Consider the following 20,698-nt stretch of genomic DNA (forward strand, 5'->3'; position numbering starts at 1 on the left):
CATGGGCTATAAAGTGGAGAAAGGCTACTGTGAAAATACGACGACACCCGCTACTTGGTTTTCTTTCCATAATCTATTTTAAGTTTTCTATCTCAGATAAGAGTTGATAAACCACATTTCTATAAGAATGTTTCAGACAGAAAGACATTTCAAATTATAAAGTAACTTAGCTACTAAAAATGTACCCCTTTAATTGGGTTTCATATCAGAGAGAGAGAGAGAGAGGGGACAATGGGCTGTTTATTACACTAGTCCCTAAAGTTTTAAAATAATGTTTTTTTCTTATTCGTTGACTTAACAACATTGTGGACTTTTATTGTGAATTTTTATTGGAGATTTTTTTTAAATTGAATGTTCAAACGTTTCAACCCCTAATATTTCGCTGCAAAAGGAGTAATTTTGTCTATCATCATTGTGGATGTACATTAATCTATCGGTCATTGTCTTATCCCTTTAGATCCCTGATTTCTTATGCCAAATTTATAGAGTGGCTGCGCTACGTTAAAACATTACAATAAGAAATCTAACCTGCGTAGTAATTGGTGTAGAAAGAGTGAAAACATGCCCACTATTGGCAGATGACGTTTTATTCTCAGACAACACAATGGTGGATTTGGTGTCTTGAGAGTGGCTCACAGAGTGGCTCACCACACGGCTAACTAGGAAGTCATCGTGCACAGTTGTAGTAGCTATAAATAGATTAATAGATATAATAATGGATAGATTGATAGATAGATAAATTAATAGATAGATAGGTAGATAGATAGATAGGTAGATAGATAGATATAGATTAATAGATAGATTTATAGACAGATTAATGTATTAAAAGTTGCATTGATAGCGAGACAAAGTGTCTCAAAAATGAGCCATGTGACGTCAAAAAATAAGGGATTATTCATCTCTTTATTATGGTTTTCTTTCCCACTTTTCCTCTTATCTCCCTCATTTTTATGACGTCACATGGCTCATTTTTTAGACACTTTGTCTTGCTACTTTATTGATTTATTTTCTGATTGTTTATGCAAAGATACACAAAATATTAAACACATACAAATATACATCCTACTACTTTGGCAGATATACAACAACTCTTTAAAAAAGTATAAAAAATTTAAGCTTTTTATAGTGCATATAAAATGACGTCATACCGGCCTACCATTGTTCAATTAAAATAAGAACTGGCCTGCCATTGGTAATCTAATCTGTGTGTTGGCTTATCATTGGTCATTTGTATTGTATGACGTCATTTTCATAGGCAGTAAGAAAGTCATCACAAAAATTATGTTAATCTAAGTTAAACCAGAGAGTATCATGTTGACATTGAATTGACGACTAAAGTGTATACCTGTTGGACTTCTAGTTGGTGGTGAGTCCGTGGCCCTACTGGTTGACTCGCTATGGCTCGTCATAACCCGAATAACTGTAAAGTCAACATCGTGGTCAGTGTTGAACTCAGAGCTGCCGTGCTCGCCAGAGGTTTTGAAGCCTGGCACAGATTTTCAAGTTTTATATATTGTAAATATTCTACATTAAGTAGCTTAAAATTGTTTTTGGACAATATAAAAAAAATAAAAGAGTCTCTTTAAAGGATTCAAAATGAAAAGACTGATTGGAACTGATGCCTTTTTTTGTTTGTAACAAATGATCTCGCTAACCATTGAACCTTTATGGTTCTCCTTTACAGTGAGATGGTTTTAGGTTATTCTTTGTTTTATAAATATGTCTGGGTATGCTTTTGGCTATTATTCTGCCCTCCCACATCCCTATTTAGAGCCCTATATAGAGCCACTAGATCGAACTTGTCGCTATTTCTAATTAAAAGAAGATTAATTATATATAGATTTTTTTTAAATAATGAAAATGTTAAAAATCCGTTCCTTGCTTCCAGAAGCTTTCCGCCGTTTTCTTGTCGTTATCTCCGCTACTAGAGAAAGTGTTTCCACCGTTGAACCCGCCTTGGAATGAGTTACCACCGAAATTGAAGATTTTCTTACCAGAACCTAAAAATAAAATAAAAATATTTATATTAATAGAATTTTTTAATAGACTGAAACTATGCATTGATCTTTAAATTCAAAGATTACATGCAACTTATTTTGATACTTTTAAGAAATTACTCCATGAAGGAAGAAGGCTTAAAATGTTTTTTAATCAGCTCTACGCTTTTAAATACAAGCCCATAAACAAATAGTACCATCAAAACAGCACATAATTGGCTTTTAGAAATTTTCATTGTAAACAAGGAAGATTTCGTCCAAGAGTAGCGAAGATGTCAAAAATTATGAAAGAAAATTCTGAAACATTAAAAGTTGCGGCATTTGTACACTAAAAGTATTCCTACTACTCATTAGAGTGTCTCAATTTCTCCTTTTTCTAGAAATATTTTTATGTTGCAGTGATGGGTTAGTGAAGGGGACGGAGGAAACGAAACGAGACAGTAAAGGAAAGAAAAGAGGATGAAAGAGAAGAGGAGGGGAAGGGAAGGGAAGAGGAGAAAAATTAAAGAAGAGGCAGGGAAGGGTAATAACTAAACAGGACAGCGAAGGGAAAAGGAGAAAAGAGAAGAGAACTGGAATGAAAAAAGAAGAAAAGAGAAAAAGGAGGAAAGTAAAAAGGAGAAAAGAGAGCAGGAGAGAAAGGGAAAAGGAGCAAAGAGAAGAGGAGGGGAAGGGAGAGATTGTATGGGGAGTGAAGGGGGCTGCTTTTCTAAAATGAAAATCGCCAACACACAAACGATACTGATGAATAAAAGAACAGACAAACACAAACATTTATAGAGTGGCTTAGCTAAAAAAATCTTTGCATAAACGTACGGACGCTCATTTTGAAATTTATTGGTCAGGGTAAAATAAATACTAGAAAAATGACTAGAGTTTGCTAGAAGAATGGAAACTGTATATCCTCTAAGTTCGTCTGTTCCTCCGTCATGCGTTTGTAAAATAATATCAGTTATTAATAATCAATAAAACGGCATATACAATATGTTGGCCATGATCTTTAATTAAAGCAATAAATTCGACTTTAATATTGTCAACTTTTCTATTAAAAAAAATTGCATATCAATATGATGTCAGCCACGATCACTTTATACTAAAACCATATCGTCGACAAAAATCTATTAAATTGCATATTAATATAATGGTGATATTCTTTGTCAATTATGTTTAATAACATGGCTATTTAGAGTTATATTAGGGTCAACTTCAAAGGCTCTGCAGTAAAGAATAAAATAAAAATCTAAAAAGAATAAATTTAAAAATCTCTTGAATTAGAATCGTTGATACTATATACTACAGTCTACATGGACGAACTTACAAAATTAAAACCGATATCCTAAACCGTAAAATATCTTATATTAAATTTGTTCTAAAATTTAAGCATTATTTTTGAAATTTCAATGTATGACTATATTTTACTGTTCTTTTGTAAGCTTATAGAGGCTGTTGGAGGAATTGACCCTCTAAATGATTTAGCTGAATTATAAAAAAAAACTTTAAAACTTTGAATGCATCTCTTTTAAAGTATGTAATATAAAACCTTTTCTATCTATCTATATATTTTTCAGAGCGAAACTTTTCTTTTTTTGAGCAGATGCAGTCAGAAGGAGGGATTTATCTTCCTTCCTGGCAAAAATTAATGGGGGTGTTAAAGTTTTCGGATGAAAACTCGCAACTCCTTGGTGTACGCTAATGTTTTTGTGTGCAAGGGATCTAAAGGGATAAGACAATGGCCGATAAATTGAAGTACATCCCCAATGATGATACACAAAATTACCCCTTCAATTCTGTAGATTAGAATTAGTGGTTGAAAAGTTTTAACGCTCAACTTAATTAACCAAACGGTCATAATTCACTAAATTCCCCAAAGTTGTTAAGCCCATTGTCCCCTTTCTCTCTCTCTCTGTCTCTCTCTGTCTCTCTATCTCTCTCTCTCTCTCTCTCTGTCTCTCTCTGTCTCTCTCTCTCTCTCTCTCTCTCTCTCTCTCTCTCTCTCTCTCTCTCTCTCTCTCTCTCTCTCTCTCTCTCTCTCTCTCTCTCTCTCTCTCTCTGTCTCTCTCTCTGTCTCTCTCTTTCTCTGATTTGAGTGTATTTAAACTCTCGTTCCCAAATTGGGTGTGTTGAATTTCAAATCTATAGCAAATCTTGCAGAATGATTCCTGTAGCATTTTGACATACTCTGAAGATAATTAAAGTCTCTCAACAGATTATGACGCCATACGATATAATAGCCAATGAGAGGCCAGTATACACTGTAATTGACCAATGGTAAAATTTTTGCTGGCCTCTCATTGGTTATTTTATCTTATGACGTCATAATCCGTTGAGGGACTTTAATCATCTTCCATACTCTAGCAAGCAAATCAACTATATATGGGCTTCGGTTAATAAAAAGACAATTAATGTACACAGCCTTTGATAATAAATCCTAACTTTCTATAGATTAAAATCATTGGTTGAATAATTTGAACACCAATCAAAATATATTAAAAATACATAACGTTTTAAAGCGAACGAATGTCCATTCATATGTTTTTTAATATTTGTTTTAATGGATGTTGTCGTTCTTGTTTAGTCTATCCGTCTATGAAGTTAATAACTACATATCCACGGATGTTAAGAAACATTAGATGTTACTCACATTAGGATAATCAATGGCACCCCTTATGTAGATTAAAACTATGGGTGGAAAAGTTTTGAAACTGTTACTTTCAAATTATATTAACCCTCAAAGTTTTTTTTATGTATCTTTGAATGTGTGTGTAGCCATAGTTTCTTAGTGCTTGGACCTAAGTAGTCATGTGGTAGGACGAGACACTTTTGTATGCGAGCCACCAGGGCCAGCTCAAACTCCATGCTCAAGTGCAAGTACTTGACCAGCTGTCTCAAGGAAGCTTTGAGAACAATATATTCTACCGTCAATTGTCCCCTCCCTCCCTGGCAGATGCAGTATTTAAAGTGTATAAGTTAAGACCCTACGGAAATGCATAGGGGATAATTCTAAATATGATCAATATTGTCCCCTTCCTCCCTGGTTGATGCAGTATTTAAAGTGTATAAGTTAAGACCCTACTGAAATACATAGGGGATAATTCTAAATATGATCAATATTGTCCTCTTCCTCCCTGGTTGATGCAGTATTTAAAGTGTATAAGTTAAGACCCTACGGAAATGCATAGGGGATAATTCTAAATGGGATGGTCTTTTATATAGACTTTACTGTTTTAGTAGATCCATATACTAAAGTTGTTATTATATGTGTGTGTATGTCCTTTAAGATCTCGGAAAGTACTGAAACGATGTTCAGAAATACTGTAGAAAATATATTCAGCATCCAGTTTTCTAACTACTTAAAATACATTTTTTAAAAGCCATTTGTTTGGTAGGATACATTTTTCAGGTTGAACCATCCGTCAAAAAATTTGAAAGAAATTTGATGGTTTATTGGGGGGGGGTGGGAGGATAGCACTTTATATTTTTAAATAGGAAATAGGGAAGGACTAACGCAACCCTCTGTCTAATATAGCCTGAAACCTTCCCCAGACCAATTCTAAACTTCCATGAGAATTCAGGAAAAAACCGGTAAAACCGTTCTTGAGATACTAATGGACTTACAGAAATACATATCTACAACATCTATTATAGCAAAAGTTTTAGAAATTGATAAAATATTATTTTTTGTTGTAGAAAAAAATAAAACGCGAAGTGTAACCATCCTAAATGGACCATCTTATTAGATGTCTTCTTTTTTTAAGCTTTTATTTTAGAACTTTTTATCTGGGATGGAGGGATACAGTGTTACAATAAAAATGGTTTTGCTTACTCGATATATAAATATGGATTAATAATAAATCTTTTCTTAATTTATTAAGTAATACATATGTTTGTGTAGCTAAAAATATTGTGACAAAAGTGAGAAATTTATCATGTTATCTAAAATATATTTTTTTCTAAGGCTAAAAACTACTAAACTGGATGAGCTCTTCTTTTAAGGGAATCTTCACATAAGATCCAGAATGGGTTAAGGCTATTTTGTCACCCCTTTGAAGACAGCGTCCTTAGATGCTAGATGCGTAGCCGCTAGTTCTGTTATATAAAGTATTAATTTATTGTCTGAAGCTTAAGATTTTGATAGCTTAAATGATTTTCCTTTTTAGAGAATCTTTACATAGGTCCCATGATGGTTTAATTTAGGTAATTTTTTAAAGATTATTTTAGGCTTTTTCTGCCTCCTTTAAATGCAGAGCTCTTAGATGCTAGTTGCGCATCCGCTAGTAAATATATATCCTATTATATAAAGTAGTAAGTTTTTTTGTCTGTAGTTTAAGATTTCGATAATTACTACTGAACCGATTGAGTTCTCCATTTTATGAAAGCTTCTTATAGGTCGCTGGATGGTTTTAGGCTTTTTCATTTTCTAGATTTAAGTATTGGGATGGTTTTCGGCTATTTTTCTGACGATCCCTTCCCCATCGAATAAGAACCCTTTAGATGCTAAGGGCGCAGTGCCTTTTAATATAATATAGAAGAATTTCCGATCGTTAAGATGAAGATCTCTCTAACTGCTAAACTGATCAGGTTCTCCTTTTCAGATAATACCTACTGGCCATATCAAGGTTTTATTTTATTTTCCTAGAAATTAAGTAATAACAATATTAAGGCACATTTAAACAACAGCAAAAATAAATTTCAAATTGAGACAATATTCTACAAAATCCCCCCTCCCCTCAAAAAAATGGCCAATATAAATATTCTGTCCTAATTACTATGTGTAAAAATCATTATCTAGATAATTATCTTAGATAATAATTATTGTTTCAAATAAGCATTTGTAGATTAATTCAATTAAAAAAAACTTTAATAAAAGAAGATATGTAGCCAATAATAAACTTATTTTAACTCTATAATAATAAGATTAAACATTTCTAATCTAATCAAGGGATATTAAGGAGTGTACATCATAATATCTTCCATATTGTATTATCCCTTAAATATCCCAGCCTTTCATTCTCTCTGGGTTAGGGGTATATAATTTCTTTTAGATTCGACCTAATGCTAATTTGTATTACACAATGACTGGTGTTAGCGTTGTTTAAAACCAAATAATAACAGTTAGTTTACTGTATACTACATTACTCTACTATGCTGTAATTTTATGGTAACAACAGGACTTTAAAGATCATATTGTTGTTTTTCTTGTAAATAGATATCATCACGAAATGTCATCTAAATCATGGAAAAAGGATCATTTTAAAAATCCTTATAGATGAATTATAAGTTTTGGATTTGGACCTTTTTAAGAATCAAGGCATTTGCCCTATTTACCATTAGTGTAACATAGCTGACATAGCAGCAGTAGAAATAGTTTTAAACTTGCCTAGATATTTGGGCTAAGATTCAAACCCATAACCAACCCACTTAATTTTGGCTTTAATAAATTTGAACTTTTCCTTTTTCCATTTATTCTTATATTAATTCTTAATGTTTCTTTAAAACAGCTTATATTACAATGGCTATTTTGTTTTTAAATAGATATAGTTTACTCATTAGAGTACAACACTAGAGGGAGAAAGGGTTAAATAACTGTAACTCCCCATCACATCAACCGTGTGCAACCTTTCTATTGGGTCATTGAAAATCAACCAATGTTGTCACTTATATTAAAACACAGCCAAGTTTTAGAAAATATTTTAGAACCAGACGGAAGAGGTCATTGGAAAAGAAAGGGAGGTAGTTGTCTGTATAAACCAGGTGGACATCTGTTGTTTGCTCGTTGATGAACATTTAACATAAAGGTATCTTGTAGCTAGTTGTAAGATTAATTAATAATGGTAGGTCAATATGACGTTATTTTTTAAAGCCTCGTCAATAAAGAAAACTTGCGTAATTTTAGTTGGGAAAGCAAAGACTTGTAGAAAACGCTATCGTTTTTTTTTCGGCATAATTGTATTAACATACATTCTTTTTAAAAAGTGAGAGAAATGAAAAATTCCTAATTGAAAGACAAAGAAAAACAGAAAACACGAAATAAAAATGATAATTTGATTATTTTTGAAAAGTGTTAAGTTTTCCTAAAGGTTAGAGGATAACCAAAAAAAAAAAGGATGGCAACATCTATAAGTAGCGAAGCACAAAAAAGTAATGGATGGACAAACAGACAAGAAATATGCTTTCAAAGAAAGAAAATATTCAAAAGACTTTGAGCTGTGAAGAAAACTGGTACTCATAGTTTTATAAACATGCTACTTAAGTAATTTGGGCTTAAAAACTTTGGGTTCTTTTACCAAATCTTGATAGATTATAGCAGAATTAATTTAAATCTGCAAAGGGGACAAATTTGTTTATTTTCATTGGGGATGTGCACCAATTCATGAAAAATATAGTGCCTAATAAAAATGATGCCATACAATAAAATTACCAATGATAGGCAAATATACATTTACATCATTGGTCATTTGTATTGTATGACGTCATTTATATTAGGTACTAAAAGCTGCTTCCTGCAAATGAAGACACTTACCAAAAGATCTGGGTTGCTCTGAGAGATTTGGAAGGAGAATAAGGTCACCCTCCGACTGTTGTGCTTGTCCTTGTTGAATTTGGGTGGTTTCATCGTCTGTGTTCACTGTTGTTTGTTCAGCAGAGGATGGCGAACCTGGAACAATAAGGTATATTTATAAATAACGGAGCTATTCTTACACAAAGTAAGATGATGTCTGTCTGTTTGTATGTATGTCTGCTAAGATCTCCTTTTTAGGGAGGCTCCAGGATGGTTTTTGGGTCTTTAATTCAAAGGTTTAATGAGCCAACCAATCAAAATTCACCAAAGTCCCCAAAGTTATTAAACCAATGAATGAAGAAAAAGGTTATTATAAAACTTTGGGGACTAGTGTGATAAACAGCCCATTGTCCCCTCCATCTCTGCATCATAATAGACAGAACCAGACAGACAGACACAAACACCTTTATAGAAGCTTTACTACTAAAACCAAATGGCTACCTGCAAATGTCGTAGTTGGTAGGTCAGCAAATGTCGTCTTAGTTCTTTCCTCAGCTGAACTTGATACAGACAGAGTGGGCAGTTGTACTATTGAACTAGTAGTATCTCTCTCATCTTCTAGATAGATATGGAGATAGATATAGATAGATAGATAGTTAGTAAGTTTGATAGATAGATAGATAAATGGATCGATAGATAGATAGATAAATAGATAGATAGATAGATAAAAGGATGGATAGATATAATAAATAAAAGCTATTGTACTCAACTCTTTATTTTGTAACCATTAAAGCAGAGAGGTAGGGAAATAGATAAACACATATAGATAAATGGATCGATAGATAGATAGGTAATTTGATGGATAAAAAGATAGGTAGATATAATAAATAAAAGCTATTGTACTCTATTCTTTATTTTGCAACCATTGAAGTAGAAAGGTTGATAAATAGATAAACATAGATAGATGTATAGATAAATAGGTAGATAGATAGATAAGTAGATGGATAAACAGATAGATAGATATGAAATATAAAAGCTATTGTACTCAATTCTTTATTTGTAACCATTAAAAATATAAATCAAAACTATTTCAAACTAAGGAGTGGCACTTAACATTAAATTCCTTAGTCTATTTTGTTTTTATGTGTTATAAAAGTCGGAGGAGGTAAAACAGTGATAGGTCAATTGTTAATAAAATAAACTTTCCACCAAAATTCTTTCTTTATTAGGTTTAATATATTTTGGGGAAAGTTAAGAAAACATTATTTTTGGTTCTTTTAATAGATTTAAGATACTATAGGTAGTGCATAGTATAAGAGGGGGTTAAGAAAATTAAGTTGGTGAAAACACCCTCCCTAGGGTCTAGACCCCCTTGACATAGGTCTAGATATTTTGGTACACCCCCCCTCCTAAAACATCCATAAATGCTAAACCATTTGCACTCCACTTGTGGAAGTACTCATTTCGAAAGATAATATACTAATTGATGTTTTTTTTTGTCTCTAATCCCAAATAACAGAAAGTAGGTGAAGGGGGTTCAAAATAAATTTATAGGAAAATTCTGACAAAAAAATGTGTGTGGGAAAGGGGGGGGGGAGTCATTACTCGATGGTGCAATCCCAAGTGTACTGTTCTAGCCAAGAGTAAACCACAAAATTATGATTACCCTCTCTCAAAATAGCCCAAAACAATCACTCTAAAAGATTTTATTTAAAAAATACTCCTAAAATTGAAGAAACAATAAAGCATTCCTTTAAATATTTCTTCAAATTCTGGGTCCGGAATCTACATTTCAGCCGTCTGTCTTAAATAGTCGACAAGAAAATCAAATTTTTCCTACAGACAGAAAACAAATCAAATCATACACTAGCTTTGCTGCCATAAAATCTTATTCATTACTGTTTAAAATAAATGATTATTTTGTTGTTGTAAAAATGAATTATTTTTTAGAGTAAAAAGTGGTTAATTTTGGCAATCCTATCTGCAAGGACTTTCTTCTTTCCATAATCAATCTTTTAAAAGGACAAACTGAGAATTTTTACAGCAGTTTCCCCCATAATGCACTTAGACCAAGAAGCTTTTTATAGTGCCTATAAAAAAAGGGGATAACTTTAAAAACCTTTGGCTTAATCCCGCATGACGTAAATAGACAATGTTTTTCACTAATCAGTCTTATGACGTCATAAAAATGAGGAAGTTGAGAGGAGGAGTGGGAAAAACCCCTAAAAAAGAGATGATTATTCTCTTAATTATATGACGTCACATGGCTGATTTTTTAGACACTTTGTCCAGTTACCCGAATGACGTCACATTAGAATATATATCATTCGGGATATTTCAGCCAAAAGTTTTAAATACATCCCCTTTTTTGAGATAGCCCAATCTGTCCCGATTTTGTATCACTTTGAAAAGTGCGATTCCAGTTAGGTCATATACGTTTCGGGAAAGAAAAAGGGAAGTGGGGAAGAAAATCTCTTCAAAAGAGATGGGAGAAAAGGGAGATTTTCTTCCCCACTTCCCTTTTTATATGACGTCACAAAAGTGATACAAAATCGGGACAGATTGGGATTTCTCCCTTTTTTTAAAGGCACTATAAAGAGCTATTTTGAAAAATAAACAAATTAAAATGAAACAAGGATGACAACATCCATAGAAGCAAAGCTCTAAAATCAGACAGCATGACTAACAAATATTAACAATTGTAGAGTGTCATAACTTATTAAGCAAAATATAAATTTGTTACAAAATTGAATAAGTACAGAATACTTTCTAAGTACATGTATATATATTTAAGCAGGGAGGGATGGGACGTTTGGCTGTTAATTATATTGGTCCCCAAAGTTTTATAATAATATATTTTTTATTGGCTTTAAAACTTTGGAGACTTTTATTGAATTTTTATTGGCTTGTTCATTAAGTTGAGTGTACTCACGTTTCAATTACTAATTGTAATCTACAGATGGGGTAATTTTGTGTATCCTCATCAGGGATGTACAGCTAATTTATCGGCCATTGTCTTATCCCTTTAGATCCCTGATTTTAAAGACTACGCATCTTAACTATTAAAATTATCTTTTAGTTGTGGACAAAACATTTGCATATAATACCTAACGGTTTATTTATGTTGTTAATTGTTTAATCAACAAATGCCCAGCATCTACTAAAGTGGTTTTGTTTCTTTAGAATGGTTGCATTGACATGTCGTTAATTTTCAATACGTCTTTTTTGTGACGTATTTAAAGAAAATGACTTATTAATATGGCCTTAATTGTTTTTTATTTGCCATTATTTTTCTTAGAAAAAGAAATTACAAATTAATGCCTGATTAAATATAAAAATTAAGGTTGTTTCAATACGTCATATTCTATTTTTTCCACATATTAATAAATGTTATAAAAATACATATTAATGTCACAGTAAATAAAATAAATAATGTGGATTCAAAACGTCCTTTATTTGTAATAAGTCATCTTTATTAATTAAATAATTTAAATGACATATTGATAAATAAGGACGCATTAAAATGATCTTATATAAATTTAAAAAGGAAATAGATTAAATAGTTCCTGATTTTGACACCAGATGGCAGTTGAAATCACTAATTGTTTAGCTTTGTTTTCTCAATGTTTTGACCTTATTTTTAGTTTGACAATTATTATTTTGTAATGAAATGAAGGATTTTAGTACTACAGACACCACTATGAATTTATATTTTAGTTCCTTTATGCATGTATATTATGAAAACTATTTTTTTTTAGTTAGACCTTCTAGAAAGAATAGAACTATATATATATAGGTCATGAAACTTTACAGTAAGCAATGAAATAATAAAAACATATTATGTGTTTGATTCAAAATTGTTAGATTAATTTTAACCCTGAATTATTTCTACTATTTTGTTTGTAAGTAAATAATACATTACCAAATTTGGTAGCCTTATTTTTTTTTTGACGTTTTATAAAAATTCAACGTCTTAATACAGCCTTAAATGATTTAAATTGAATTAAATTTAAACATTTTATTTGCCACAAATAATAAAAAATTATAATACAATTTTGAAAGTTTGGCGGCCATCTTGTTTTTCTGGACGTTTTAAAGGAAAAATTGACGTTTTAATGCGCCGTTGTTTAAGATAAAATGTCATTAAATTCAAAATATTGTTATTATTTATACTTTTTTTTGACGTTTTTTTAAAGATAACGACGTGTTTTTGGTACACAATACGTCTTTTAAAAAAATTTTAAAAATATGAAACGTCATTTGTATAGTAATAAAAAAGTTACGTCATTAAGGACGTATTAATGCGACATGTTTCTTAAAATAATGCGATAAAAGTATATGCTGGGTGCACATTGCCACATTAGAAGCGCAGCTACTCTATATCTAGGGCGTGTCCGTACGTCATTATGTCATATTTTTTTCATACTTATTTCCCGCATCGCATTATAAACAGCTTTCCGCAGATATAAAATGTACAATTGTAAGATAAAAACCAGTTTTTTTAGCGCCGATATCTTTTAAATGATTGTGCAGTTTTAGATTAGTAGAAAACTAGATATAATACGATGTTAGACATAATTTTTCAGTTTGGCTGAGAAGTTAATAATTTCTGTAATAAACTTTATATAAAACCTAATTGAAAACATTTTTCTTTGCTTGTTGACTGATTTTTACAATTTAAGAAATGTTATTAATCTCATTAATTTCTAACTTTTTTTTCTCAAAATTGTGATTGTTAAATGTTAGCTCAGAAAGTTTATGATTTGTTTTTAACCTTGTAATCTGTTTCATTAGTAGCGAAGCTACTCTATAATTCGAAATATCCATCAGTCTGTAAGGGGAAAACGTGAATTTCTCGGCTGCTATTCAAAATAAAAGATTTTTTGTTAAGATTCCCTTTACCAATGAGCATCTAGTACATAATTTACTTCGTCTGTCAGTTTGTCGGTTAATACATTTTTAAAAATAATTGTTTATAAATTTTTTTAATAACTAGGTATATGTCTATTTTTATAACACTAGATAGCTGCTCTACAGTTTACTTCATCATTGGTCTTTTTGTGCATCACTACTTATAGATATTGTTATCCTTGTTTTACTATTAAATCTATTTTAACTAATTTGAATATCGCAGCAACGTTAAAAGTAAGTTATTTACTCCTTTAAACCTTTTTTCATCATTGACATTTTTGTTGTATGATATTATATCGTCTTTTTAAATTAAAGTAAAAAAATCTAAACATATTAATTTTCCTACCTTAGTTAAAAAATCCTCGAATAAAACAATAAGAAATTTAATTTTAGATAAGATGTTAAAACCAGGCCAAGAAGATTTGAGCTAAAAGATTATTTAGGTCATTTTACACATGGCTAAAAAAAGTTTATCTAGTATCTAGATGTGTGTATGTTCAATAAGATCTTGCAAACGGCTTAGAATTTATAATAAAGCTAAGCATATGTTTAGGTTGTTTTTTGTAGGGAGTTCGTTCAATCCTCTTAAAGAGCAAGGCCTGAAGTAATAAGTAAAAAGAATATCAAGTTGAACCAAATCGGTTCGGTTACCGAGATCTTTTAGTACGTACAGACACAGATTCTGTTGCTTTTATATAAGTATTTATTGGTGGTTTATGGTACTTTCCCCAAAAATAGTTATAAACCTTTTTAGGACCTAACCTGTAAAGGAGAACCATATCGGTTCAGTGGATAGCGAGATCTTTTTGTACACATATATCCTGTTACTTTTATATAAGTTATATTTGGGGGGTGGTGGTACCCTCCCCCAAAATAGTTATAAACCTTCCCAGAACCTACCCTGTAAAGGAGAACCATATCGGTTCAGCAGTTAGCGAGATCTTTTTGTACACACTGACACAGATCCTCTTTCTTTTATATAAGTATTATTTGGGTTTATAGTACCCCCCCCCAAAAAAAAAAATAGTTATAAACCTTTTCAGAACCTACGTTGTAAAGGATAACCATATCGGTTCAGCGGTTAGCGATATTTTTGGAACACACAGACACATATCCTGTAACTTTTATATAAAGATTTTCTGTTTTGTCTGAACATACATACAAAGGGTCAAAACTAATCCGTCAAAATTGATAATAATTTCAAATAATTGATAAAAAAATTGGAAAAAATCAATTTTCCATTTTTGGGCAAAACAACAGTGAATAGCACTTTTATTTGAAAATAGGGACTTTCTTAGAAATAATATAAATAGTTTTTAAAAAACTTATACTTTATTAAAAAAGACTATTATTATCTTTAAAATGATTTGTTAAAATGTATACTTTTAAAAAAATACAGTCCATCATAGATTTGGTAATAATAATTTTTTTATGTTATCATAATTAACCACCTATTTCGAAGAGTGGGGGTGATATAGAGCGTCCCCAACTTTTTTTAATCTTATTCTAGTTCTGTGAAAAGTATACTTACAAAATATAGATTAGAAAAATTTGCAGGGGGTCAATGGATAGGGAAAATGGCTAGTGTTTAAATTTTTACCTGGATTCAATCTGATTTCTGCCAGATTAGCGCTGCTACCTTGCTCTCGCACTCCAAACCATACAACGTTCTACAATAAAAATATTTGAATTATTTTCCTTTTGAAGTCGTTAATGAAATAAGATGCACATATGTTGATCAAACAATACATTTATTATCCTAGGACGATGAAAAGATAAAATGTAAAAGGTAAAATTCCAAGTTTTTTTTAAAGACCCAATGAATTTAACTTTCATATATACGTTTGATATAGTATTATAGAACTGGTTTGAAACCAGGATAAATTATTTGAGATCAGAGCCATTATGGCATTTAACTTTTTCTGGCCCAAGAGCTTAATTATAGGATTTTAATGTTATTCTTCGTGGAAAATAGTCTGTAAAACAATAGGATGCATGATTTTTCATGATAAGAACCGGTTCTATAACCAGCGGAAATATCTTACCTTAGCTACCAAGGGTAGGATGAAGTTGTAGTCCTTGGCTATTCCAACTAAAAATAGAAATATCGTTTTTATTAAAGTAACAGGATGTAAGTCTGTCTGTCTGACTGATATTGATTTCTTTGGGGAGGGTGTTTTAACGTTCCTAAGAGAAATCACCCCTCTAGAAACGTAACTGCTAATCTATATTACAAAGTAGTAAGGTTTGTAACTTTTTCGATGGTTTTAGGCCGTTTTCTTTCCCATTTTATAGCTCCTAGATGCCGTGGTGCAGCCGCTACTAGCTAAATTAGCTAGAGAAGATAAAATTAATCTCCCCTCCTTTTTTTATATATATTTTCAGAGTATATCAAGATTATATCCTTTGACTTTAACGAAAAGTAAAAAGATATCGTTTTTAAATATAATAAATTTCACATTTTTGTCCTTTAAAAATTCTTTTTTTGAACTCCTATCTATCTATCTATCTATCTATATATCTATCTATCTATCTATCTATCTATCTATCTATCTATCTATCTATCTATCTATCTATCTATCTATCTATCTATCTATCTATCTATCTATCTATCTATCTATCTATCTATGTACCAGGTATAGAGGTATCTCCAAGGTCTACCGGACGGATAAGTTCTCCTTTGCGACTGTTTCCTGAAAATAAAATCAAACATTAAGATCTTAGGAACTTCCTCTTATTAAAGCAACTAATAAAATATGACGTCATACAATACAAATGACCAATGATAGGCCAGTATACATTGTAATTGACCAATGCAATGATAAAACGTATATGGACTATCATTGGTCATTTGAATTGTATGACGTCATTTTTTATTAGGCACTAGAAGCTAGAAGTATTTAGGGAATATGGATAGACCATAAATTTGAGGAAAAGAGGGGTTGTAAATTAATTAAACTACCCATTCTTTGTTAGAGAAAGACAGACAAACAAACTGATCATAAAAAGTAGCTTCGCTACTAAAATGTTCTTTTTATGAATGCGCGTTTTTTTTCTTAAAATACTAAAAATTTCTAAACACTTATTTTATAACTCTAAGATATTAGATTACGAAATTTATGTTTATATGATACAGACAATATTTGCAATAGCAAGAAAAAAATTTCCTTTTTTTGTTAGTATCGAAAAAAACATTAATTTGATTTTTTATTATTATTTTAGTCTTTATATTTTAATTTTAGTTCATTTACCTATATTTTCTATATTTTATTAACTTTCCTTTTTTTTTCTCTTAAATTACACTTTACTGTTATTCTTTTCAATAATGTTGTTCTAATGCTATGCTTCATATCAATGTCGGCTGCGCTCCTAACATTTTAGGGCAATGTAATATGTATTTGGAAGAGTAGTGAAGGGCAGAAAAAAAGTCTAAAACCTCCCGAGACCTTTGTAGCTTCCTTAAATCTTTAGCTACAGACAATAAAACCTTACTACTTTATATGATAGGTTAATCGTCTCATTGCTTTACAATTTACATAAAACTAATTCTGTTTTATATTTTTTCTTCAAATATGATTTTTTTTGCTGCATTTTTAGATAGTACGAGAAAAAAAATGTCTCTAATCGCGGCCTTAACATTTGTTTATAGCTAATAAAACTCGAGTTTTTAGTGTTATTAAGATTTCAAAGATTTCTTTCTAAAATATTAAGTTTCACAATTTTGCAAAATTAGATGTTTTTAAAAACTTGCAAAATCTTACATCGGCAAAACTGTATTTATGAATTAACATTCATCAGACAACAAACTCTTTAATTGCACGACTTTAATCTGGAAGTCCTAACTATGCAAAGTGATTAGTTGTTGCTGTTTTAGGCTAAGGCATTTCCCTTAACTATTAATGTCGCGCACCTGACATAGCAGCAGCATTTTTAACGTTTTTAGTTATGACGCTGTGTTAAGCTGCAATTCGAACAGACACACATCATAATAGATAGCAATATGATTTTTGTATTCTTTTGTAATCATAAAATAAGACAATATGGACGAAAAATTTATTTGAAATAAAACAAGGATGACAACATCCATAAGTAGCGAAGCACAAAATCTATCATGAAATAGACATTAAGATTTAATACAGTAATGTTTGACGTACAGACGTATCCAGCATATAGAGTAGCAGAGCTACTAAAAAAAACATTAATGAGTGAAATTGTCGAAAAAATGTCATTTTTCTTAACCAGGGGAAGGTGTATTTTGGTAATAAAGTCGAGTGTGGGTTTATTTCAACAAAAAAGGGAAAAAGATAAATTTTTAGGCGCTTATATACTCTTTATAATTAGGCTCAAAAGTAGCTGAATGTATGTGTGTTTTTCCAGTAAGATCTCATAAATTGTTGACCAAATACTTAACCAAATTCCTAAAAAATCTGTAAATATTTAGTTGGCAGAGGGGAGAGATGTGTAAATGGTATTATAAAAATTGATTTAAAAAGGCTACATAATCCTATTTTAGAGAAGAAAGGTTTTTCGTTTATATCTGTTGAACCATTTAATCGATCAAGTTCTTCATGACTTTCTGTCCCTATTAGCTAGGTGTGTATGATAATATACTTTGAAAATCAAAAGGTCCATATTTATTGTACCCAATCGCCATTCTTTGCTACGCACAACCCACATACTAGCATACATATGACCTTTTTACAAATCCAACAAGTAAAAATACTTTTTTTACTAGTGTTTTCTCATTGTTGCCAAATTATGTTTTAATCATATTTTATCCTTAGTAAATGTGTATTATATGTATATTAACTTAATAAGTCGAAAATATTTATAAAACACTGAATCGATTGGTCTACTCACGATTTTCCTGAAATCTTTTGCTTTGATCCTAGTCATGTTTAAGTCTATTTATGACAAGGGGATAGGCGACTCGATGTTAATTTTAAACAAGGGCCCTAGGAATCAAATGAACCCACAACTAAAATAAATCTTTAGATTGTGTGAACTTTTTATATATTTAATTCATGGCTTTTTTGTTAACACCTATTTTAGTTCCCAATTTTAGTTTCTACCCTTTAATTGGGGCATAACATCCTTAATTACCCTAGTTTTTTACACGTATATTGTGTTCTGAAAGAAGTGTTTTCCCTCAGTTTACTTTGATCACGTAGGCACAATACTTTGGGTACTTTTATGGAGTTCTGATGAGTTGATACCCCACTAGAAGTGTCTAAATATTTCAATCTATGATTTTAGTTTAGAAGGGTTTATTTTGATCATTATCACTGGGGATTTATATCAATTTATCGTCCTTTGTCTTATCCCTTAAGATCCCTGATTTAAAACTGTAAAGCAAACTAAAACAAAACTTTGAATGATGTATAAAATAGCCATTCTGGAGATCTTATTAAAAAAAACACATGGATCTTGGACAAAGTAGCTATGGACAAAGTAGCTTCAGACAAAGTAGCTTCGGACAAAGTAGCTTCAGGACAAAGTAGCTTCAGGACAAAGTAGCTTCAGGACAAAGTAGCTTCAGGACAAAGTAGCTTCAGGACAAAGTAGCTTCAGGACAAAGTAGCCTCCTAAGGAAAGTAGCCTCCACTGTTAATAAAGGTCATGGCCGCAGCGCTCGGCCCCCTGGCCTGCCTAGTCGCGGGCGCTCGGTCCTCTAGCCTATAACCTAACCTAACCTAACCAAAAAATTGTAAAAACACGTTTAAAAGTTGTAAAAACAATATTAAAAATTGTAAAAATCTATCAACTACTTTTTGCAAAATCCACGAAATCCTAAACCAACTATGTATTATCAGTTGATGATATTTTTCTTAAATAAATGTTCTTAGGCTAACATATAGTTAGGTTAGGTTAGGTTATAGGCTAGGGGGCCGAGCGCCCGCGGCTAGGCAGGCCTGGGGGCCGAGCGCTGCGGCCATATTGGAGACTATTTTTCTTAGGAAGCTACTTTTCTTAAGTAAATGTCCTGAAGCTACTTTGTCCTGAAGCTACTTTGTCTGAAGCTACTTTGTCCGAAGCTACTTTGTCCAAGATCCTAACACATACAATTATACTATACATATAACTATTTTGACATATTATCGGCGTCGCTCCTAGAGGACTCTGGGGGTACTTGAGGTAGTGGGGGAAGGGGGGGGTGGAAAGTAGACACCCACACCTCATATTCATTTTTAAAAATATAAAAGAATGCATTTTTTTTAGGGGGTTCTTCACTGTAACGGAGACCCATATATGTCGGTTAACGAGATCCTTCGCTACAGGCAAAAAGCCTACAACTTTATATTATAGGAAATAAGTGACAATATATAGATTTTTTATTCATTTTTTAAATTCAAAGAAAAATGGATGTAACCGTACTTGTTGTAGTATACTGTATATATTAGTAGATGGGTAAATAAAGAATGTTGAAATAAAACTACTAAATTAAATAAGTAAAGCAGCAAAAAAATAAGAACACACCGTTTTTAAAAACATTAATGAATATTCTGGTAGGCATTGTCAATCAATCACTGAGTATGAAAGTTTCAATGCATAAATGCATATGTAGTAACTTTAGAAATAGCAAAGTAGATATCTAAATAGATTGAAATTAGTTATTTTTTTTTTGCTTGTTTGTCGGAATATTTTAAATAACCGGCATAAAAAAGCGGCCTATACTACATATATGGTTTGTTGGTTTTAAAAATAAGTTATTAGTAAAAAAAAGGCTTTAAAACAAGGATGATAACATCCATATACAGCGAAGCTTATAAATAGTATACAATCTGGGTTATAGATTTGCTAATTGATCATAGAAATCTTCCCAAAAAATTAAGACATCTTTCTTTAAAAGTACTAACTTACAGATAATGAAAATTATATTTTAGCTTTGCTTTTAAGAACTTTACTTTTTAGAGAAATGAATAGTGGGACAAAATGTTTCAAAAATCAGCCATGTGACGTCATAAAAATGAGGGAGATGAGAGGAAGAGTGGGAAAGTAAACCCCTAAAAAAAGATTGATAATCCCTCATTTGTATGACGTCACATGGCTGATTTATGAGACACTTTGTCCCACTACAGAAATGATATGGCTATATGGTTCTTACATGTCGACTTATGGCCATAACTGACATCTTAACGACTTGTCGATTAAATATAACTGACATTTACGTCATTATTTTGTTTATAATTTTCATTACTATTAAAGACGCAATTTTAATAATGATGTCATATGTGATATTATGTTGATAAAATAACAGAAAAAGATTTAAGTAAAATATTCGTTATTTCTC

General features: G+C 31.4%; 1 protein-coding gene across 1 annotated transcript in view; it reads right to left on the bottom strand.

Annotated features, from left to right (window-relative positions):
- The window catches only part of LOC145305449 (uncharacterized), a 183,625-nt gene that overhangs the window by 2,679 nt on the left and 160,248 nt on the right, over nucleotides 1-20,698 (bottom strand). Inside the window, exons 10-17 of the mRNA XM_080147066.1 lie at nucleotides 16,041-16,100; nucleotides 15,453-15,499; nucleotides 15,008-15,077; nucleotides 8,998-9,114; nucleotides 8,518-8,652; nucleotides 1,877-2,000; nucleotides 1,346-1,485; nucleotides 529-689 (exon numbers count right to left, since the gene is read on the bottom strand). Of these exons, the coding sequence (XP_080003192.1) occupies nucleotides 529-689; nucleotides 1,346-1,485; nucleotides 1,877-2,000; nucleotides 8,518-8,652; nucleotides 8,998-9,114; nucleotides 15,008-15,077; nucleotides 15,453-15,499; nucleotides 16,041-16,100 (854 nt within the window). The remainder of the gene's footprint in view (nucleotides 1-528; nucleotides 690-1,345; nucleotides 1,486-1,876; nucleotides 2,001-8,517; nucleotides 8,653-8,997; nucleotides 9,115-15,007; nucleotides 15,078-15,452; nucleotides 15,500-16,040; nucleotides 16,101-20,698) is intronic.

Source organism: Acartia tonsa, chromosome 14, assembly GCF_053477335.1.
Source record: "Acartia tonsa isolate MP-2025a chromosome 14, ASM5347733v1, whole genome shotgun sequence".
Lineage (NCBI taxonomy): Eukaryota > Metazoa > Arthropoda > Copepoda > Calanoida > Acartiidae > Acartia > Acartia tonsa.